Source organism: Strongylocentrotus purpuratus, unplaced genomic scaffold (genome assembly GCF_000002235.5).
Source record: "Strongylocentrotus purpuratus isolate Spur 01 unplaced genomic scaffold, Spur_5.0 spur5_scaffold_9, whole genome shotgun sequence".
Lineage (NCBI taxonomy): Eukaryota > Metazoa > Echinodermata > Echinoidea > Camarodonta > Strongylocentrotidae > Strongylocentrotus > Strongylocentrotus purpuratus.
This window is the reverse complement of record NW_022145615.1, coordinates 7,768,678-7,792,493: the sequence shown is the minus strand read 5'-3', so window position 1 is coordinate 7,792,493 and position 23,816 is coordinate 7,768,678. Positions and strand designations below refer to the sequence as shown.

Here is a 23,816-nt window from a genome sequence, read left to right as displayed (position 1 = left end):
AGTTCAAAATTTTCCAATTTTTTTATCATAATTGGGTATTGCTCAAACTTTTATTAAGTTGTTTCTCTCATTTAGTGCTGTTAATAAAACCTAATATCAAGGTGGACTTCCCCTTTAATACCTAGCTATAAGAACCAAAATAATCAGTGGCATAGGCACACATAAGTATCATTTTTATTCAGGGGGGAGCCCACGTGTGAATAAATAATGAATTAATTTCTGTGCTATTGAAAGGGATAATAGTGAATATAAACAACTTGAAAAAAGAAAAAAAGAGAAAAAGAAAACCTGATAAAAGTCCTCAACGCAATATTATTATTGGTACATGTTTTTCCCGGACAGACATCGTGCTATAACAATTTGTCCTCCTGATGAAGTTTAAAATCACAATGAAAACCAACCCAAATATCTATTCATTACAGACTTGTGGACATGTTTTGGTAGATTTTGTGACTTACTTATTGATAGAAAATGATCATGATTTCTTTCAGATTTTCTTTCAGATTTGTACAGTATGAAATATTCATGATTTAGAAATAACAGTTATAAACTGAAAAGCTTTTGACACATTTTGTTCGATAGGAAGATGCAACTTTACAAGTTTACAGCACAGGTATAATCTAAGGATGTCCAAAATATAATTGGAACTTACTTGGTGTTATTTAAGCTGTTACATTTTAAAATATATACTAAAGAAATCACAAGGTTTTACTATTTTAAGAAAACGTCTTATTGTATCCTACATCAGACATTAAAGAGCATCTCTTTAATGAAAAATTCACAGCATGTTATAAATAACGCATCCTCTTTACATAATTCTTGCTGGCCACTTGGGACTTGCTGAAATACAAATCTTCCTTGACTTAACTGAACCAAAATATACATACATGGACATATTTCACTGCCCTATTGGACACATGCATTTTGAGCACTGCTTTGTACCTTGGTAAAACTTTAATGCACTTGAGAAATTTCCTAATGTGTTAGCTCATACAATGCCCTACTTGCAACCATTGTTTATGTAGTATTGGAATAAACACCAGGGACTCGTTTCACAAAGCCTTTCTTCAATGAAAAATCTGCTGATAACAACCAGAATCAAGGATTTCACTAGCTTTTATATAACAAAAACTGGTCATTCCTAACTGGCAAGTTTTGTGAAATGGGCCCCTGATAGACTTGAAGAGATCTTGTCCACGCACTCAGTAGTATGGTCTTCTTGGATTGTTCTGTGAAATAAAATAAACAAAAAAAAAAAAAAAAATCAAGACAATGTGTATAAGTTAAGAGGAAGTTTGCAAAGCCAAGTCGTGATGGTGGTAAATATCATGGAAACATTATTATCTGGAAACATGCTTCGGTTTTGATTCTTGTTGACATATGTCTTTAAAGCCATTTTGGGGAGAACATGTAATACATCGTTTGAGTTTCACTTCCCAGATTTTCATGAAAACAAAATGAAAGATTTTTTCCTGATTTTCACCTGATAGAGTTTCTAAATTCCAGGATCTTTCAGGAGAGAACAAAGAGGCATTTTTTGGACACAAGTCAAAATATAAGATATTGAATACCTTCCTTTTTTTGGGAGGGGGGGGGGGCAATGAAATTCATCTTGTCCCTAATTTTGAGAGATTTTTCTTAAACTACCCTTTTTCTTCCTGACTTACAATAATAGCCCACATTTCCCCAAGACAGCTGGTAATCATACATCTCTTTCATACATTTGTTTTCTTACCAGAGGATTTGGTCTGAAGCGGTATGCAAGCATCATTCTTTTCCTGAAGGCAGTGTATTCATCGCTAGCATCATCTCTGCTGAGTTTCTCTGGCCGTTCCACGCCGAAGCCCACTCCATCGACCACTCGATCTCCCCTGATACATCAAACATTGGATGAGAAAATAAGGCATCGATTTTCATTGTTTCCTTTTTTTTCTTTCAAGAAAAGCAACATCACGGTAGAGTGTAATAAATTTAATTCCAAGATTTACAAGATGTAAATAATCACCACTTTGAGCTTCTATTCAGCACAAGACAATCACAAATCATTTGTCAATTAGTGGGTGTAGTTTATATTTCTGTAAAACCCTGCTACAGAGGCAATTGTCCAGGGCCCGTATTCAATTCAATACTTAAGTACAAAATTTAAGCTTTTTACTTAGTATTTGGCTTTGATGAAATGCTTAGCTAATTTTGGTATTCAATTCAAACTTTTGGCTAAGTGTTCTACCCTAAATTTAAGACAGCTCCCTACCAGACTTAAGCCAATTATTTGGAGGCCTGATTGGCAGGCATATGGTTTTCTTATGCGGTATCATAACCTGCGCAGAATTATATTAGCAAGCATTTATTGTGACGCGTTAATTGCGCATTACTTTTGATTGACCGTGTGATGCCACAATGCTTATCACAAGGTATTTTACTTAGATTTCGTCTCAGGTAAAAGTCTAAAATACAATTTGAATACAAGATAAGTAAATTTCTTAGCTTCGTCATTTACTTAGTCTAAGTATTGAAGATCATCTCAACTGAATCACAACATTTACTATAATAAAATGAAATAACGGAGGAGACAGAAAAAATATGGTTGTGCAAAAGCTTGAGTGATTTTAGTATAAATATCAATTTCAAAGCAAATCCTAATGACATGGTTGATAAAAAGGAGATACCTACCTCCTTACAGGAGCTGTAATACCCTGCTTCTCAGGCCCTAACCCTTCTCCTTCACTCCAGCCAAGCTTCTGTAACATCTGAAATCCTATGAATGGGATGAGAATTGAGGCAAAGAATTACATACAGATGATTTCTTAACATATTGGATAATACAGAGCTTGGAACTTTCATGTGTGAGGGACACATGGGCACTCATGTTTTATGTCCAATCCCCCCCCCCCCCTACCTCCATTACAAAAAATGATACTAATTCTTTTTTAAATCAAAATTCTTACATATGCCTCATGCATCAGATAATTATCATAACATATTCAGCATATGTATGTTAGTTGACCATGCAGTAAAGACTTGAAACTTTAAAGAGAGGAGGAGCGGTAACGCAGTGGTCTCGTCTCAAGGAGGTCCCGAGTTCAAAACCAAGTCAATGTGCTTGTGTCCTTTGGTAAGGCACTTATCCTCACTACAAAGTCTCTCCGAGAGGACTTGAAGCCGTCAGTCCCCTAGTTGCTTTCTTACAAGCATAAACATGCTTTCTTAGCAGTCAGCTAAAATGATCATCAAACTGGTTAAAGCCCAGATGACCTCTAATAATAAGAAGGTAATATTATTAACTTTTAAAATACAAGTATTTTTCCAAGGATTGCGTGACCCTGCAAATGCAACTCACCAATATTGTCTGCTTGTATCTTGAACTCTTTGTACTCGGAGTAGTCCGGCGTTCGGCCTTCTTGGAGGGCATGTAGGGTTTCCATGAACTTCTCCAGTTCTTCGGGAGGCAGGAAGTCACCGATGAAATGTTTCCCTCGATTCATACCTGTCAATAACTCTGCCTTCTCTGTAAAACACCAATTAAACATAGTTTGACAAGTATGAACAAAGACAGATCATAGCCTAATGGCAAGTTTCACAGATATTGTGGGTCATTTATATCTGACAATAACATTGCCTTCTCTGCGAGGGTCAGTTAAAGCTTAGTTTGAGAAATGTGAATGGAGAAAGATGACAAGAGTCTTGGATTAATTCACATTTGATGTAAGTCAATTTGCACCAATTAATAAGCAAAACATCTATCAAATTTTATTTGAAAAAGAAAAAGGGAGACGGATAAGTGTAACATAGTTCAGTTTCAGGGCAAGTGCTGGCGCTGCCCAATTATAACCCTGGCTTTAGCAAGGAGACCATTACAACGCTCTAGCATTTCAAGGAATTAATTCCTGCCAGGAACCCATTTCCTTCACCTGGGTTGAATGTGGCAAATATAGATCAATGTCTTCCCAAAGAACATTAGTGCCGCGGCGGGACACAAACCATGAACCTTGTGACCACATATGGTGACATATCCACTCAACCACCTGCTTAAACTTACTGCGGGTGTCCTCCATCTCTTTGGCCCTGGCCTTGTGCTCCCAGGTTCCTCCATCAATGTCCTCATCACTGTCGTACTCGTATTTCCTGTTGGGATCCTTGCCTTTCTTCTCCATCATCAGCTCCGCCTCCCGCTTCTGGGTTTTGATTACCATCTCATACAACATTTGCATCTAGAAATTCAGATATAACAATAATAATGATAACAATAATAATAACTTTTATAATGTAATGATTCCTGGGCAAAATTTCAATTGTTTAAACATATTTGTGGCTTACACCCAGTCAATGACATTGATTGATCGATCTGTAATTGAATTTTGTTGGTAATTTTTCAATTACAGATCGATCAATCGATCTATTTACTGGGTGCAAGCCACAAATATGTTTAAACAATAATAATATCCTAATGCCAATCATATTAAACAGTTTTATAGCACTAGTATCAACTATGGAATGGGCATATGACACTCCAAAGTAAACCTGGCTCTAGATGGTGGTCACATCATTCAAGGACTACCTGCATCATCGGTATTTATTTCACACATTAATGCCGAGTGACAAATGCAAATCGATGTCTTGCCATGGCAGTAATATAGATAATTGAACAAGTATCTTTTGTATGCATTAATTCAAATTAGATTTTAAAGGTCTGTCTGTTTCTCTCTATATGTGTGTCTGTCTCTGTCTCTCTCTCTGTCTCTCTGTCTCTCCCTCCTCCCTCCCTCCTTTCCTCCGTCCGTCCGTCCTTCCCTCTGTCCGTCCGTCCCTCCCTCCCTCCCTCCCTCTCATACACATGTACCTCTTGCTGTTCCATGAGCTGTCTCTGTTGATCGTCGCTCAGCTCCGTCGTCCCGATCATCCCCACGGGGTTGACCGGCTTCAGCAGGGCCATCTGCTTCACGGGCGGTGCCTCTTCCGCTGCTGCTGTCTCGCCCCATCGACTCCTCTTCTTCTTCACCGGTGGAGCCTCAGCCCCCGAGGAGAAGGAGGGGGGCACGTACCCAAGCTGCTGGGAGATGGATGCTGCTGCCGCTGCTGCTGCGGCCGCTGCAGCTGACATGGGGGCCGCCGGCGGTGCTGAAGGTGCTATGAGAGATAAGACAAATTATTATTTGTATGACAGGTATTTTAAAGATATCCGGTAACTTTGTCTCAGATTCTGAAACAAAATCCTGGATTTAGATCATGCTGCAATGATAATTATAAACCTTTAGGTCAGTCAGGAACCCCATGACTTTTACAAGCCAATCGCCTGTCTGATTATCAAGATATTTATGATTGGAATTACAAATTTTGTCATAACACTACAGTCTATTGGGGAAAACAAGTATGGTAAAACCGGTCACTCAAGGATTTTTATTTTTTTGAGGCACTTCTTGATCATTTTGAAGCGCAATTTTTTAGGGCTTCAATATTACACCATATCACGGACACTGATAACATGTAGGGCCGTGCATCTCAGATTTAACATTGTTAAACGATGCCTTTAAAGCAGATTCTGATCATACATTATATTGGGACAATTTAATGCAGCTATGGTGGTCACGGATACAGGGGTCATATGTACAAATTTACAGAACCGACGAAACATTAAGAACAGGCTTGTCAAGCTCTCAATTTAACTCTGTATCTAATGATCGTCGCAACATCTCCAAACCCAAAACTTTATTAAGAAATGTCTATCATAACTCACACAGGGGGTGAATTTTGTCTTGAAAATCACTTTAAATCAAGTGAATAACAAAACGTGGTTCCTCTTTCTTAAATATAAAAGATGAGAGTAGAACTGTCAGTGTACGAAGTTGATTTCCAGAAAACAGAAAGTGTACAAAAGCCTGTGCACACAGGTTCGTTGACGAAGCTGTTCATGATGATCATGGCCCAACTGGAGTTGGTGATAATAGTCAAAATTGACTGATTGCCATAAAACACTAATGAACAACAACATTTACCTGGTGGCGCATATGAAATTGAAGCCTTTGCTGCAAGACGAAAGACTGCTAGTTTGGTCTTGTAGTATCCATGGGCTGGGCTGCTCTTATCGTGCATGAACCTGTATTCAGAGTAGAGCAAATTTGTAAATTATAATGAATCTGACTCTGAATTGCTATTAATGAAGCAAGGTGTTCCTCAAGGTAGTATCTTGGGCCCGTTATTATTTTTGCTCTTCATAAATGACATTGTTGAGTCTTCAAGGAAATTACATTATGTACTGTATGCCGATGACACAAACATCTTCTATTCTTGTAAAAATTTGAAAGACTTAATTTTCGAAGCCAATGTTGAACTTCAAAAGGTTGCTAGCTGGTTTTCATCAAATAAACTAAAAATTAATCAGACCAAAACAAAGTTCATGATATTTAACTTTGGTAAAAAAAATGATACTTTAATTGAAAATGTTAATCTGACAATAGATGGTAACTGTATTGACCAGGTACAATTTGCCAATTTTTTAGGAGTTGCCATTGGCAACAAACTTACATGGGCAAAACACATTGAATTAATTTCCAGGAAGATTCGGTCCCAAGTCGGTGTAATGAATAAGCTCAAAAGTTTTCTACCATCCTCTACCATGCTTTCTCTTTACTACACTCTCATATATCCTTACTTAACGTACTGTAATTTAGTTTTGGCGAGAACGTCTAATAATTTATTAAAGCCCCTTATCATACTTCAAAAGCGGGCTGTTCGGTTGTGCTGCAATGCTTCCTTCAGGGCGCACACCTCTTCATTATTTAAATCCTTAAATTTACTTAAACTTCCAGATATTCTTTCTCAACGGACTTTATTATTTATGTACAAACTCCAAAATAATTTGCTACCAGTAACGTTTTATGACAGTTTTCATTTGAACTCGGATGTCCACTCCTTTAATACAAGAAAAAAAAATGACTTCCATCTACCAAAATTCACTAACTCATTTTTGCAAAATAAATCAATTAGATATCAAGGTCCTCACAAATGGAACTCCATGTCAAGTTATTTAAAGGGTATTAAGAACCAGAACACATTTAAACTTAAACTGAAAAGAACAATACTTGCCACTTATTGATTTATTGAAATACATAATTGATTCATATATTTTGTTAGCATGTAACATTATTATTATTGTATTGTATTGTATTGTATTGTATTGTATCGTATTTCATCTTATTGTATTGTATAGTATCTGTATGTTTTTATGTTTGGGGTTGCTTGTTTACAAGTTTTTAACTTATTTTAGCAATCCCGGTATTTATAATGATTTCATTTGTAATGATTTCATTTTGATGTTTTTATCTTTTGCCGAATGAATGTGAATTTGAATTTGAATTTGAATTTGAAGGTCAAAGTTCAAAGGTCAAGTGACCCTCTACAATTAATGATGTATTATTTTTAACACTATTAAAGTAAGACATACCACCAGGAGCCCTTATAATACGAATAAAAATATTAAGAATGATGTCTTCTATGAAAACCAGTATCAGCCAGCTGGGGCTCATAGCGCTTGCTCCAAAATATAAAACATAGTAGGAGCACTGCTTGTTGTATATACAGTTGAAACAATAACAGACAACTAAGAAGAAATTTGCAGTGTTAGCCTTTTGACATGCATATCAGCTAGTTTTACAAACTGAAGAGATGTGTTATGAGCACTTTTTTTAAAAGGATTCAAAGGAAAGATCTGCTTGGACAAAGAATGGAAGGCCTTTCTTCATACTTGCAATTTAACGCTCAAGTAAAGATTATTGGATATGCCACAGGTTTGTAATGGCTGTCAAACGAACAGTAATGTACAATTTAAACACTTGGGAGCAACTTATAAAGTACCAAGTAGATACTAACCCCTAGTTGATGAAATAGTAAACTAAGGAAAGGTTTGGTTGATAAAAGCACAATATTGCCTCAAGAATTAAAGGTGCATGCATCTTATAATTGGTCATTGCATGGAATCCCTGGTATGAAATTAAAAGTAAATAATTCCTCATAGTATACAGTATATATTTTGTCTGCTACTAGCCAGAAGGCCATTCATATAGCCACAATTCTTCTGGCTAACAGCAGACGATATACTGTACATATACAGGGGGGTGTTTCACAAAGACTTAGATCGACTTAAAGTTAGACTAGCAGGCCATTGTGCCACTGGCACTGGTTGCTCTCACTGTTATGATCTTCCAATTATATTTTTACCTTCAATAATGGATCATCAAAAATGTAAATGCTGTAGATCTATGACAATGTGAACCCTTGAGAAACCAATGCCAGTAAATGGTGAGAGCAAACAGTGGCATGGACGGCCTGCCATAGTTAAATCTAACTTAAAGTTGATCTTAATCATTGTGAAACAATCCCCAGATGTGCAACCTGAGAGTGTGAGAACTGAACTAACCTGTACTTTGGTATGTCCCGGTAGGTGCTAAGAAGTACCGCCTCCACCGCGTCCCCACCCTCGGCCACCTGCCTGGCGATGCGGTCAACCAGGTCCTTCAGATCCACGTCCTCTGGCGGAGAGACTTAATATGCTTCTATGAGTATCTGTTGCACTCTGAGCTGGGAGGGGGGCACTATCGACCCCCTCCTCCCATAAATCGGGGGCTCTCTCTCACACCACTCTTTTACCTTACTTGTAATGACAAGGGCTTTGGAAGCGAGAGAATGGTTCAGAAGAGAAGACAGATTGCCGGGCAAATTATAAGGCTCTTTTTGTTTTTTTCTATCATGGGCTATGCAAATTGGAGAGGGGAAGGGGTAGGTGGGGAGTGGAGGAACATTGTTTTGTACACTTCAGATAATTAGGATATGACTAAGAAATTTTTGTCTACAAATCATTAAGGATTTCTTAAATGACTTCTGTCATGCAAACTTGATATACTCTTATAAGTACTTTGATAAGAAATCTCATAACATCATGGTCTAGATCAATGAGGATTATATAGATAATGGTTTTGTTTAGACACAGCATTAATCTATCCAAAATGAAAAAAGGCCGTAATTTGGGAAATTAAAGAGTGATATTTATAAACAATTTTACCACTCAAATCTACTAAATAGAAGGGGGGAAATGATGAATAGGGCAGGTTTTGTTTAGACTACCAAAAAGGGGCTTTCAAAACAGGCCTAGTAGACACATGGGAATCCAATTCAGACAGTTGCCAACTTTTCCATGAGGTAAAACTGTATATGAGATGACCTTTGTACGATAACATCCTCAAAAGTGAAATCATCTCACACATGAAGACTAGATTGCAATTGATATTCTAATAATGAACTTCAAGAAATATATAAAATTTTGTCCAAGTGTGTATTTGCCATACACACAATAAGGTCAAGTGAACTCACGACGACGTAACTCCATTTTGGCCATTTTGATAAAAAAAAGTGGTTTAAAGATAGAGGTTCACTTGGTCCTTAAGGAGTTAAGTGGTGGTGGTAGTGGTTATTTTACCTGACTGCTAAGAAAGCATAAATGCTTGTAAGTAAGCAACCAGGGGACCAAGGCACCTGGCAATGAGGATTAAGTCTTTGTTTCACTAGTCATTGACTTCAACAGGGTGTTGGGTGGAGATAAGTCTTTGTGTTTCCTGGAAAGCCCACCTTTTCCTGAACCTTTTGATATCAAATACTCATTTGAGCAAACTATGGAGTTACGTTTTTGTGTCACTGAAGAACCCTCGCAATCATCACTGAGGACAAGCAACTTACCAAGTCCGGCATTGCTCGATGAATCCACCCCCTTTCCTGCTGAGCCATGTCCTTCGTCTTCCTCTTCAGAGTCGCTAGAGTTTCCAAAGACGTTTGCTATCTGTCTCTCCCTTTGCTCCCTGATCTTGGCCCGGACAGCAGAGGTGCTTGGTCTGTTTAGGGGTACGGGGCTGGTTGGTGATCTGGCTTTGCTGGGGGGAAAGGGCACTGCTGGAAGAGGAGAGGGTGTCAGGGTGAGAGCCAGATCAGAAACAAAACAAGGGGAGAAAGGGAAAGAGACAGAGGCAGTGAGAGAGAAGGGGGTGGGGGGGGGGGGAAGAGAGATAGCGAGAGATAGAGAGTGAGAGAGCGAGAGATGAATACCAGTCTGGTTGAATTAATACATAATTACTACTTAAGTTAACTAGGACTTAAACTTTTGAATTTTTTCAAATAGAAGAGTATTATACTGATGGTCAGATTCCATTATTTGTCTCCTTTAAAACCTTCAGCCTTTTTTGACACACGAGTAAAATTCTTTAAAGCTGATTTGTTTAAAGGGCTTTAAACTAATCAGCTTTACATACAGCATCATTCACACACAGAAATTTTGGTGCAATCGTTAATCGTTTTGTGATTAACTACTGCTCATAAAATGCGCCGTAGTGCCATTGCGCATAGAAGGTCAGGTCATATCAAACAAAGCGCACGTTCCATCCAGTTTAAACACGTATAACCGTTCACACACAAAATGTCAAGCTCTCTAGATAAAAACTTCGTATCTGCAGCCTGCTTTGAGGGGCGTATGAATTGCGACTTTGTATCTATCCGAACATCGTATAAACGATGTTCACACAGGGAAAATTTTCTTTAAAGCTGTTCAAAACTGTTGAGTTAAACAGCTTTAAACTAATCAGCTCTAGATACGATGAATTTTAGCTGTGTGTGAAAAGGCTGCATGTTCATGAGAGTTCATAAACTATTTGATAGTTTCCAGATATTTCACTCCTGTATTTCCATAAATCATACACATCTATATTACAAACATTAACAAAGATTTCATTGCAAAATAAATGTATGAATTACATTAAAAAAGAAAATCATAATAACATTTCCTTGACATCTTTCCTAGTCAGACACTTTCAGGCATTTACGTCCGAAGCTTTGAATAAAACATTTCTGAACAGATTCTTACCTACTTCAGGGGGAGGTGGCAAGGGTATTTTCTCTATTTCTGCTGCCTTCTCTTCTGCAAAGTGTCTCATCTGCATTCCAAGAGATGGGGAGAAGCCTTGCTGGGCCTCCTGCAGCAGCATGGCATGGGTGAAGTCTCGGGGTGGCGGTGGGGGCTGCTGGGCAAGCGCTGCCGATGATTCGGCGGCCTTCTTCCTCTGTTGCTCTTGCTGCATCTTCATGAAGTGAGCCATGAAGCTGCCGTCGTTTGAGAATGTATTCTGAACAGGGCTGGGTGCGGCCGGTGGGGGTTTGGCCTGAGCGGCACTGGACGTGGATGCGACTGGGGTCTTCCGCGATTGGTTGCTGATAAGGAACAGGCAGTTGAAAGGAACATTGCATTATAAACTTATGCAATGTATAAAGGGTATGTGATTAAATACTGTACTGTGACATACGATTTGGCATCACTTAAATCTTAAATCAGATGCAGGCTAGATAATTATCTTCTAGATGCAGGATGCCTTTAATGTCTCTTTCCCTGTCTGTAAACTCATCAATTATATATGGAAAACCTGGCAGTATCAATTTTTAAAGTAATTTTTTTTTCTGAAGCAGTAATAGAGGAATTCAAGCAAATGTACATTTATGAAATAATCCCTTGTAATGATGAAAAACATACTCTAACAAAAATATTCATGTTCACAGACAAGTTACGGTACACAGAATATTGACCATACTACAGGTAAAGCTAAACAAGCTACATTGTAAAAAGGCTGATACATTTTAACAAAACGTCTCATATATACAGGATATTAAAACGTCAAATGTGCTTTGCAGGAAAAGTGATTTCCAGCTAGTTGATATTTTCTTTTACTGGTCTAAACAACTTATTTCAGCCTCATGAAAAATGACAAATGAGTGGCTGCCCTCCACACCTGAAACTGAAGGACAAGCATCAATACTTACAATCTAGCCAACGCTGAAGTAGCGCCACCAGGAGAAGTCTTGGGTTTAGCTCCAGCAGCAGCAGCTTGTGCGGCAGCCGCTGCTGCTGCCTCTTTCTTCTTCTGAGCCATCTTCCTCTCGATCTCCTGTCTCTTCTGGAGCAGCATACGTTCCTGATCGCTCAAGCTCTTCATCTTATCCTGAAAGCTGGGTTTGATGGGGCCCTTGTCCGCCCCATGCTTGAAAGAGAAGGCCATGGTCAGAATCTAGGCCTGGCTGCAAAATCAGATCTATCCCTTGGCCCTGTAGAGTTAAATATATGATGTATATAATATAATGTATTTGATTTTGATTTACAGGCATGTAAGTATCAAGTTTAGGGTTTACCAAGGTGTAGTGGGCAATATCTCTAGGAAAAACATTGGGGTAAGTATGGAGTTAATTTCCCGAAAGGACAGAAATCGTCATTTACTACAATCCCGAACATCCCGACACTGTCGCTCAAATTGTCCGCCAAGTGTTTCACAAAACCGTCTTTGCCAAGATGAACGACAACTTCCGCGACTTGTAAATTTGATTCCAAACCTGTCATATCTTTTTAGAACGGGTAACTTTAAGTTTGTCTATGGGCAGTGAAAAAAAATGAAAATTGACAATATTTTTGTAAACTTATTTCTTATTCTTCAAGCTCTCATTTCACTAATCAGTTTATATTTGTAAGGCCGGGATCCGGTAACTTTGTCTTACTCTTAGATCCTTTGAAAAAATCCTTGCTTTAGCTTATGCTGCAATGATAATTATAAACCTTTAGGTCAGTCAGGAACCCCATAACCTTTACAAGCCTGTCTGATTGCCAAGATATTTATGAATGAAAATCGAATTCCCCTGGCTGCTCACCAGAGACTCTACTCTAGATCTAGAGGGTTTGACTGAAATATCATAATTTTGGTATTGAATTAAACAGAAAATCGCAAGCTTACTGCTCCTCGCCTAAATTTCTCATAACATTGAGTGATGGAAGCCAGCGTGCAGCAATAAGGGCACTTGACCAATTTAGTAAAATGAGACTGCGATTCGCGAGATTGGATTACATTTTGTACTTGCGCTTAGAAATCTAATAAATGTAAGCTAAAGTTCAACGTGCAGAGAAGCCAGATGCAATCTCAGCGGAACAACCATTGATATCAGAGACTGAAACTTTGTGTGCCCAGCAAGCCATACGTACGTGCATACCCCGCGCCCGCGAGCCGGGCCGCTGTTCGACTCCCAGCAGCCCAGACCGACCCTCCCACGGCCCAGGCCCAGGGGCGCGGCCGAACCGCGACGCAGCCTTAGCGCTGGCCGGTGAAGTGGTTTTCCCACATATTTTGCATACATTTCTCTCCGGTTTTATCAAACTTAAATGCTTCAAATTAGACTAAAAATGTTCTGATTGTCCTACCTTCGAATTGCAAACACTGAACTGCACAAAACCTGAGTATTTTTGCGACTTCCCGTTGTTTCTTTCTGCACATTTTCTGTCGCGGGTGCACGGCTCACGCAATATACGTCGCCTGAAATTTACTGAAGTTGCTGACAATACACAAGAGTGGTACGCGTACACTAAAACTTGCGAGTGTGCCAATTTGACAAGCCGTAACATAGGGAAGATCAGCAGGGATGCAAAGTATATTGAAAGTATAAATATGATGTTTGTTTTAATATAGTCTACTTGGAATCTTTCTGGGCTTAGGCCCTACATATTATTCAAATCATGCATTGTCATAAAAAAAATTGTTCTTATCAAAAATGTTGAAGACAAAATAGTATGATATGGAGGGGGGGGGGGGGGGGGGGGGGGAGTCGGTATAGTCCGGACACTATAACAACACTGACCTCTATACATGTATAACAAACATAACTCCGAGTTTGCCTTAATTCGCTATTGGGGGCGATACACAAAACAAATTTCAGTTGTGACATAATGAAAAACTGAGTTTCAAATTTGAAAGAACATACAATTTAAATGACAAAATCATCTTTGTTTGATCAAAATCGGTTCAGAGACGGCTGAAATTTAATATAGCGGTTTCTAATAGTCATGTACCACCACAAATATTAGATATTTTGAAAAAAGCTGTTGAAAAAACAAAATAGCGCCTTTTACGTTGTATTTCAGCCAATGCCGATGTTGGCTTTTTTGTTGGCATTTTCTTGTTGGTTATATTACGTACAACCAGCCGGCCCATGTATTGTTATTTTTAATTAAATAATTAACGGTCACCGTATTTTTTGGAAAGTGCAGCTACATTGGTATGATCATATTGGCTAAATTTCACACATTTTTGGGGTCTAAAGTTACCTTCATAGCAATTTTAGGTTCTAAAAGGGCACTAGAAATGTCAAAGATAAGAATAAGAGCAATAACCATGCACTTTGAAGGCCGCGGTCTGAAAACAGAACTCAACTGTCCCTTTAAAGTCCCATCATATTAGCTACTTATGCTCTCTAAGTGTCTATAAACGGCCAAATCGGTGACCATTGGTACCCCCATGGTCCCCTTTTTATGCTAATTGATAGCTGTTTTGATGTGAGTAACCCCCCAGGGGCCGGGGGGGGGGGGGTACTCACATATTAAGACATACGGGGGATGTGCCGCTCCAATATGGGTCACTTTTTCACAACAAATCCCTAAACATGGGTCCAATTTAAAACAAAATATGTACATGAGTCCGTTTTTTTTTAAGTTTCAAAAAAATGTCGGGCCTGTTTCCATAGCAAACACCTGTCAGTGACCATGCAATGAGGTTTAATTCATCCTGGCCTAGCCAGTGCAGATATTCATCAATTTTTTTTTTGTCCAACATAAGTCCTAGAATATTTATGAAAAATTACTTGTATCATCTTCAAATTTTTGTTTTAAATCAACTGTCCGAATCAATACACAACTAAACCTGTCTTTGAAGCTTTTGGAGTCTTAAATTCATAGCCCCACCCACCCCCTCTCCTGGCCGCCTCCCCCCCCCCCCCCCCCCCACAAAAAAAAAAGAAAAATCTCGATTTTCCTTGTTACACCCATTACAAGATTTATTAATTTTAGTGTTGTTTCACATTTAACAGTTCAAAAAGAAGAAGAAGAAGAAGTAGAAAGAAAAAAAACAAAATATACTTAAATGACGGTAAACAATTTTATCATAAAACCATAAATCTATTTTCCAACAAGTCTCTAAAACCATAAATCTATTTTCCAACAAGTCACTAAAATATTGGTACTACGGCCATATAGATGTAGCGCGTGCCTGCTGTGTTCCTCTCATGAATAGCTGGTAATTTCAGTTTAGATAGATGCCGCTCGAGACTTGAAAATAAACGGTAAACATCACAACATTTTTCTTATTTTGTGTTTACTTACAATTGCTTATTAATAATTGATAGATTCATATCAAGGCACATTTTTCTATGTGTAGATCTCCGTAATACATTATCCAATGATTGGTGCCATGCAATGGAAATTTACTTGTATTTCAATCGTTCTAATAGTAATATGTCGTCGAGTCCCATATGCAGTAATTCGTGTACCAAACTGGTAGAGTGTCACACCGCTGAGCCGCCCCGTCGTCATGCCAGCGGCCACGGCGGAATCGAATGAGCGAGCTCTAGCTCTCCTACAAAGTATGAAGGGGTGACCAAAGTTCGCAGAGATTTTGATATTAGGGGCTTTCCGTTTGTGTGGACAAGGACGGCGTTTCCGTCCTCTAACGATGCGAATTGTTATTCTTTGTTTTTATCTTTCTATCACTTTCTCTTTCTGTCTTTCCTAATGTTATTCTTTGTCTTTTCCTTCTTTCACGTTCTCTTATTAGGGAGGCCAATGCCCAAATCTAACTTTTTAATTACTAATTTGTTTATACTAAAACTAAGATTAAAAGAAAGCATTTACTTTCACTAAGAAAATCCACCCATCTGCCGACTCCATAGGTTCCATCAAATAGGAGATATCCAGCTGGTTTGTAGCCAATTCCTTCTACGCCTTTCCGTACGTAAGAGCCTTGAAACAATTATATTTCATGTCGCAAAGTTACGTTCATAATTAGACAGGCCCGAGGGACAAAGTTCATGATGAAGTTTAAAACTTCGCGCGAAAGTGCAATCACTCAACAGCGGCTAGCCTTGAATCGGTCGCACACGTACACACCTTCTTCTTCTTAGTTGATCCCTCCACCGACACAGGCAACCCCCGATGCAGGCTGAAGTCCAGCCATCAATGTGCGAACGATTACATCTTCTACTACTACGAGCCGAAGACGATGGTTCAAAAAAGGAAAGAAATATATATAATTCATTGATATTTACCTTTGATGTGTATTCCAATAATTTGATTTCCTCATGAGTATTCCTTATTATCAACGATCGAGAAGTTACGAGGTCCAATTAAAATCCATCTTGCAGCGAACACAATCATAGCGCACATCCATGCATGCAACGTACGTGTACTAATATTTCTCTCACTCTCTCTCTCTCTCTCTCTCCCTTTCGCTATACGTAACATACACACTCACTAACCAACACACACCTTCAAATCATGGCTTTCATTTCAATTCTCAATTGGAGTATAGACTGCTCACGTAGACTTTTTTTTTTACTGAAATATCTTTTTTAACACTTCTCATACATTACTGCACGACACTCGTATCTAGTGCTGTGAGAATAAGGTACTAGGGTCTATAAATAAGACTACGCTTTGCGCACGATTTGACCGGAGCTCAGATTATGTCGCAATACCCTTTATTTTTGGCGCGAACAATGACGTCACTGTTCACTGTTTTCCTTCTCATTTTGAGATGGATGTAGTTATAGGGCTCAAACCAACGCAAGATTGACAGAAACATCGTACTCTATCTACTTTCGAATGTTCAGTTTGTAAAAATCTGTATTTAAAAAGATATAATCTTTTTTCTTTATATTTTCTAGTTGTTAGAAGTGGCAATTGTGAACATCTGAAATGTTGATCTCTATCAAAAGTTCTTTACTCAAAACGGATCCCATATTTTTAGGGTCTACCTTCTGCCAATGAGAAGGTTTTTAGTGAGCAAACCTCTACGCCCTCTAGGATTTTCTTAGTCGGTGGTGCGAGTGCGTCAAGGTCGTCTGCAACCACAATTATTGGATTAAAAAACGTCAAAATCTGCAAGATTGTCAACAAATGGTGAAAGACTGTTACAGATCCGTGATTATAGGTATGTTGTGAAATGTATAATTGTATTTTCTTTTCATATTTTCTTCAATTTTTATTTTTACATCATTTTTTTCCCTTTGCTAATTTTTTGAAGTGGGCGACGAGCGCACAAATCGTAGGTGTAGAAGCCTTACGCCCGGGCATTGGCCTCCCTACTCTTATGGTTATGGCATTCTTTGTGTTTTTTTATCATTCTAGATCTACCACTTTCTCTTTCTGTCTTTCCTTATTTTATCCTCTGTTTCTTCCTTCCATCATCTTCTCTTACATTTTGTTTTTATCATTCTAACACTTTCTCTTTCTGTCTTTCCTAATGTTATTCTTTTTGTCTTCCTTCTAATTCTATAAGTATAACCATATCTTTCTCTCTTTCCTTATGTTATTCTTTGTTTCTTCCTTCTATCACCTTGTCTGTTATTTTTTCTTTTTATCATTCTATCACTTTCTCTTTCTGTTTTTACTCTCTGATTTACGCTGCGATGTAGCAAGATGACATCATTCTGACAACGGGGCACTAGTTTACATTTAGTAGGGTGTCTGATCGCGCACTCGTGATCGTTTTGTCTGCCAAAACCCTTCCCATAGACATTGCACGCACCCCTATGCAGTCTACATGCATTGCAAAATTGGTCAACGTTTTTAAAAATAAATTTAGATTCAAACCTTTATCTGTTGTGATCCTAAAGGTGATACTCAATATATGAGGTGTCATATGAAAGAGCAGATTAATCTCCATATTTCCAAAGGGGTGTAATTTCGGATTTTTAAAAATATCTTGGTCAAAACAGAGATTTAAATGTTGTTCCCATGGTAACTCAGAGATTTCCCACTTTTGAGAATCGATCCCCAGGAATAATTAGTTCAAGTTTTAAGGAATATGTTGATGTGCTTACTTTTTTGCTAGCCCCAAGGGATCACATATGATTTAAGTTTGAAAATACCCTTCCCCCAATTTTTTGCATATCGCCTAATGCATTGTAATGCAGCTGTTGAGCAAAAATTATAACTCGGCATGTACCACTTTTTTGTCCATTCTGGACCAAAATTGGATGAATATTGCTTATATTTCAGGGGACCGTATCTTTTGATAGAGACATCGGTGAGTCTTGAAATTTGTATTGTGTTCTTCTGAGTAGTTGATTTTTTCAATTATCCAACCATAATGGTGAAAAACAATCCGAAAGGGAAAATTTAAAAAATCGTTCAGACACCCTACATTTAGCGCATGCGTAGATCGTTCATCCAATGTCAGCCTCATTTTTGTCGTAAATTGGCGCCTAGCCTAGACCAAAAATTTCTGTTGTTAGCCTCTGATTTGGGTAGGACCCTCGACTCCTCTCTTTCGAAACAGAAACCGACCACAGGGACTGCATTGTTAGGGATCTGAACACCAAACTTGTGCCCAAATACTACATTTTAGAGGATGCATATCCCATGCATTTATGTTTGAAAATTAGGCCTAGGCTAATATACATCGGTTCCACTTATCGATTTGACTGTATAATCCGTTGAAAGGTCCCTTCTTCTTCTTCTCCATCTTTCCAGGAAATAACAGACAGGTATACCGTGTAGCATGCTCAGCCATCACGATGCAAACAATGGAAGGCGTAAGGAGACTTACCATGAGTGACATGAATGGCCGACCTGCAGGTCAGATGGACTTCCGGTACAGGTCGGTCAAGTCCAACCACCAGTCTATACCCATGAGCAAGAGCCTTCCTGTGAACCCTCCCAAGGTCATGACCCCTCAAGACGACATCTGGCGCAGTTCTCAGAGTCTTACCGGTCGAACCTCGGTCATGACGTACAACCACAGGCAGTACCCATCGGCATCGGCGGCGCTGTCCGATTATATTTCAGACTATGAGAGCCAGAGTTCTTCACAGGATTCACAGTCTCAACCCTCCTACAGAGTGAGTGTTTGGAATTGTTTGTAGGCTGAGTGGTTTGACAATAGTGCACATCATGTGGGGATTCTTTGGTCCCAATATGTTTTGTATATTTTGCTAATTGTTTTTGTAAAAATGCTAATTGAAAGACTTTAGGCCTTTAGCTTTATGCAATAATGTTAATGAGAAGTAGGTAAGTGACTAGACCTCTTCAGGCCGTTGTGTACTTTTGTTTTATTTTATTCTTAGCTCTCTCTCTCCCCCTCTTTCTCTCTTCTTAGAAACATTATATTAATTAAGCAAGTTGTGTAAATGTTACGTGGCTTAAACTCTTTGTATTATATCATCAATGAGACGTAAAGTGTAAGAACTCAGGCCTGATAAAAACCTGATTTAAATCGGTTTACCGATTTTTTCCTGATTTTTTTTTTTTCTTCCCGATTTACAAAAAAAAAAAAAAAAAAATCCAGATTTTTTTTTTTTTTTTTTTTACCAATTTTGTTTTCTTCTTCCATATTTTATTCTGATTTTCCCGATTTCCCTCTTATTTTCCTCTTATTTTCTCTATTCTTCCCTATTTTGCCCTATTTTTCCCCAATTTTGTCCCAATTTTCTTACTTGAAAGGGGGGAATGTTGTTAGATGCCATTTTTTCCCCGCGAATCCTCTTTTCTTTTTTCTTTTTTACTTAAGGGGGGCGTGGTTGAAGGGAAAACAAAAACCTTTTTTTTTTTAGTGCTCACTTTCACCCCTGGAACTGCATTATTGAAATTTTAACGCTCTATCACCATCAGCCACAGTCTCATGATGATTACTGTTGAATTTTGTTTGTGATGGAATCTTAATGGTAATGCCTTACAGATTTAACATAAAATGTGTACATAGTAAATTATATTTAGTTTACAAAGATACATATGACTGTCAAAGGTTGCTGTTTACAGTACTCTGTTGAAATAGTATGATTTCTTGTTGAAAGGAACCATCAGAAAATGGAAAGGGAAAAAACAAATCCTCACCCGCCGTGATTTTTGTTTGTATCCCCACATATAGAGAACTGTAAGTGATCTTCTGCTTCCTAAGACATCACTTCAGAAAACTGTGCAGAGAAGCTTGGACACCGGAGATCGAGACACCAAGGATGAATTTCATCGCTATAACGTCCGCAAGCTCATCGATGACTCGTATGAGCAGATTTTAAGGGCAGACTTAGAGCAAGGAAAAGGTACGAAACTGAGATTTCCAAGAAAATTTAACAATTTTTTTTCTTCATTTGAATTAAGAAAAAGAAAGTATAGTAATGAAAACTAGCTCAATGTGAATGTATTTTCATCAAGCTTCCAATTACATAGATTACTGGTAACACTTTTCCATTACAAGTCACAGTGGTTGCATTTTATAATGTTCTGAGGTTAAGTTGATTTGATTTTATGACTGGAAAGTGCAGACATGGATTTTATTTTCTGTGAGTCACTTTCTCCTTGTTGCTACATTAACACTGAATATTTCAGTGTGATTATTCTGTTTGTCATGAGAGTTATTTTTTTCTTCTTCTTGTTTTTCTCCTTTCCCCACCATACTCCTTGGCCTTGGATTCCTAAAAATCTTCAGCATCTGCAATAGTCGCTACTGCAAAACATCTAGGTACAGAAAGCACTTTATCCTTTGAGGATACAGCTCCTCGTGAGAAAGAGTTTTCAGACTCTGTAAGTGAAATCAGCTCCTCGACTGATGCTCTACTGTTGGCCAACCCATACATAGTGAACTTCGGTCACAGGGATAGGAAATTACACCATGGGGGTATGCCATCGTCAAAGAGCATAGATTCTGCACGCCTTCCCATGGCATCCAGCTATGCTAGGCAAATGCACATGAAGAGCAGAGGGAGAATGAATGATTCAAGACAACAGACCCGTCCAACCTCAAGTAAGTTTAACGATGAAGTTGAGTTCTGGTCATGCGATCGCATTGTCAAAGAAAACGTGTGGAATGGATCTGAAAAAGTTGATCATGTAGCATGTAAGTATTGTTGTGTACTGCAAGGTTCTGGAATCATCAAAATGATAAGAAATTTGGCCCAGTCTTGGTAAAGTTACAATGCTGTACACATAAAGATGTATATGGGACTACACAAACATGAATGATTTAATGATTTTCATGATGTAACATGCAATATTTCGAATATGGAGGCATTTGAAGAGCCATGCTTTTCAGGGAACATTTTTTATCTGATGTTCTTCCAAACTTGCATAATAACAATGATAAAGCTCACAAATTATTTTTCACCTCTTCCCAGAACTCAGTCTTCCCTTTAAGGATCAAGGACCTCATGCCTCTTTGGACAGCACCAGCTTCTTGGGGACATCGCATCATGGAGTCGTGTCGCCCAAGCATTCGGTGTATGATAGGAGACAGGAGTTGAGGAAAGCAGTGCCTTCCAGGAGTGATGGAAGACCCATTCCAGCATGGGTCTCTGACCTGGACAACTCGGTGGCTAGCCAGAAAAGTCTGAATACCCTCTACACGGACACATTGCTGGGTGCAGATGGGCATGCCACATCGCACCAGGACTCCATGAGACAAAGTCAGATGAACGGAGCATCCATGTCGTCGGCTAACCACGGTCAAAGGATACGCAGTCTGTCTTCGCAGGGTCAGTCAGAGGAGCGACCTATGTCCGTTATGTCAGGAGCAAGGCCTCCACCCTCTTGGGTTGAGGATTTAGATACGACCGTTGATAGCCTCTCGGGATCCTTAAGATTGCTTGGGAAGAGAATGGAACATCGATCTACAAGAGCTCCTGGAGTAACCTATCAAGATGTCCCCACCAACAGATATGGCAAGACTGGATACTTTGGACAACAAAGCAGAGAGTTGTCCAGGCCAGCGAGCCTACAGTCAGAAATTGGGCAGCCCAGGGCTACATCCAGTCACATTGCATCGGAGTTGAGATACCGCAAAGGTGACAGTATGAACAGACACGTAAGGAAAGGAAGGGCCACCTCTGATTTGGATTTTACCAAGGACAGGATGATGGGGCAGAGACCCCACAGGAGGACGCAAAGTGCTAGTACCGAAGACCTGATCAAAGAGTCACCATATGGGGATGCAGTTAGTGCTCCTTCCTCTCACACCATCAAACATCGTCTCCACTTACTGAGGCAAGGTAAAGGTAGAGCACAAGCCAACCATACAGTCAAGCCTTCCAGATCATCCACACTGAAATCATCCACCCAAACCAACTTGCCTTCAGCTCGGGCAACTCGCCAGGGTCACCTCCCATCGTCATTGCTTCCATTCAGCAAATCAAACCCTGAACATTCCAAGATGAAAGCACACCTAGATGTCAGTGCCACCACAGATAGCCTTATCTACTCATCTCCTTTCGGCCTTGATAGGGACATGCCCTTCCCTGATTTATCGATGCTACCTCCAGCCTATGGCTCGTCAAATCATCTGTCTGCCGTCCGTAACGCTCATAGTGACGGTACGCTGAAGGAAGAAGAACTTGCGTCGTCCCTAAGTTCACTTTCATCAATAGCTTTAGAGACGAATCACATCAGGAATGAAAAGGCAGAAAGAACACCCCTCATAGCAGATCACGTCAGTGAATCTACAGTTGGTGGTGAGTAGTGTCATCTTTTCAACAACCTTTCCTGTGCCACAAAGTAATGAACAGTCATCAAAAGTTAATCTTCAAAAATAAAAATATGATGAAAAACAGTTTGCTTCATTGATAAATTGGATGTAAGATATATATTTTTGGACGGATAATTTGTGATAGAGGTAAATGCTACTGCTTTTGGAAGAAAGACGCAGACCTTCTGTAATATTCCAAACTCAATGTTCCAATACCCAAATGTGGATCAGGATTTGCCAGCCACAGCATTAACAGGGTTAGAAAGTGAGAAAGACTCTTATCTGTAGAAAACAATCCCATAAAATCTTGTTTTTAAATATGTTGTATTGCCTGTGAATCAGAATGTTCATATGTTTTAAAATATTTTAAAATCAACTACATAGTAGAGGTGTTGTGGTCGAGTGGATACGTCGCCGGACTGTCGATCACAAGGTCCGCGGTTCGAGTCCCGCTGCTGCACTAATGTCCGTTGGCAAGACATTGATCTACATTTGCCACACTCCACCCAGGTGAAGTAAATGGGTACCTGGTAGGAATTTATTCCTTGAAACGCAGCGCGCGTAACAGCTGCACTGCTAAAGCCAGGGTAATTATGCTGCATTATTGTAGAGCGCTTAGAGACTTTTGACAAAGTAAGTGTTAGGCGCTATATAAGCACTGTAATTATTATAGAGCCAGAAGCGATTATATCTTCAATACAACACAGAGTTTAAACACCTTTCCTTCTCTCAAGTGAAGATACAAAATCATGTCGTTGGCTTGATACTTTTGCTGGGGTTGCAATCAAGAGGTCTGACTTAAGAATGCTTACAATAATCTCGTTCAAATATAATACTTCAGATGAGATTAGAACTTATAACTTCATCTTGACAAGCAAATGAAAAGTCATGGAAATCTTAAATTCAAGCATTTTTATGAACCCTGTTTAACTGTCCCCAATGTGCAGAGACTGCCAGAGCGAATGCCATGCTTCGTCGAGCCAACCGCATCGTGGATAACACCCAGGCTAGTCTTAACATGTCCATTCACTTGGAGCAGAATGCCCACACACCAGAGAGCTCAGATACAGAGGAACTCCTGGCAGGAGACCAAGAATTAATGACGAGAGTGCAAACACGGTAAGCTAAATAGTGATGGCTCCCTAAACATCACCTGTAGCCGGTATTCTTGCCGGTGCATATACAGTCTTCTCGGTCTGCGTATCAACGTAGTATGGTTCTGTACATCATAGTGGCAACGTAGTAGAAAAGGCC

At 39.1% G+C, this 23,816-nt stretch overlaps 2 protein-coding genes across 3 annotated transcripts; one reads left to right on the top strand and one right to left on the bottom strand.

Annotated features, from left to right (window-relative positions):
- Positions 1-157: 157 nt before the first annotated feature.
- Positions 158-13,391, bottom strand: LOC583039 (SURP and G-patch domain-containing protein 1). Of its 2 annotated transcripts, none has more exons than XM_030976639.1 (12): positions 13,265-13,391; positions 11,845-12,126; positions 10,898-11,241; positions 9,724-9,933; positions 8,411-8,534; positions 5,991-6,091; positions 4,838-5,124; positions 4,037-4,208; positions 3,338-3,505; positions 2,671-2,755; positions 1,736-1,871; positions 158-1,229 (listed from the first exon to the last, which is right to left on the bottom strand). In XM_030976639.1, exons 2-12 carry the CDS (start codon positions 12,078-12,080, stop codon positions 1,203-1,205), a joined length of 1,890 nt encoding a protein of 629 aa, XP_030832499.1. In that variant the 5' UTR covers positions 12,081-12,126; positions 13,265-13,391; the 3' UTR covers positions 158-1,202. The 2 variants fall into 2 exon arrangements, with proteins under 2 accessions (XP_030832499.1, XP_030832500.1); XM_030976640.1 differs by having other exon boundaries at positions 9,724-9,930.
- A 1,737-nt stretch (positions 13,392-15,128) lies between these two features.
- Positions 15,129-22,556, top strand: LOC105436648. Its single transcript, XM_030977070.1, has 5 exons — positions 15,129-15,174; positions 18,584-18,951; positions 19,977-20,148; positions 20,535-20,849; positions 21,220-22,556. The coding sequence occupies exons 2-5, from the start codon at positions 18,628-18,630 to the stop codon at positions 22,554-22,556; spliced, it is 2,148 nt and encodes a 715-aa protein (XP_030832930.1). The 5' UTR covers positions 15,129-15,174; positions 18,584-18,627.
- Positions 22,557-23,816: the final 1,260 nt, after the last annotated feature.

Coding starts and splice junctions, on each gene's coding strand:
- LOC105436648 (XM_030977070.1), top strand. CDS start 18,628: ATGCAAACAATGGAAGGCGTAAGGAGACTTACCATGAGTGACATGAAT. Junction 20,149..20,534: donor AGACTTAGAGCAAGGAAAAG/GTACGAAACTGA, acceptor AAAAATCTTCAG/CATCTGCAATAGTCGCTACT. Junction 20,850..21,219: donor ACAGACCCGTCCAACCTCAA/GTAAGTTTAACG, acceptor ACCTCTTCCCAG/AACTCAGTCTTCCCTTTAAG.
- LOC583039 (XM_030976639.1), bottom strand. CDS start 12,080: ATGGCCTTCTCTTTCAAGCATGGGGCGGACAAGGGCCCCATCAAACCC. Junction 1,872..2,670: donor ATTACAGCTCCTGTAAGGAG/GTAGGTATCTCC, acceptor TTGATGTATCAG/GGGAGATCGAGTGGTCGATG. Junction 1,230..1,735: donor GCTTCAGACCAAATCCTCTG/GTAAGAAAACAA, acceptor TTTATTTCACAG/AACAATCCAAGAAGACCATA.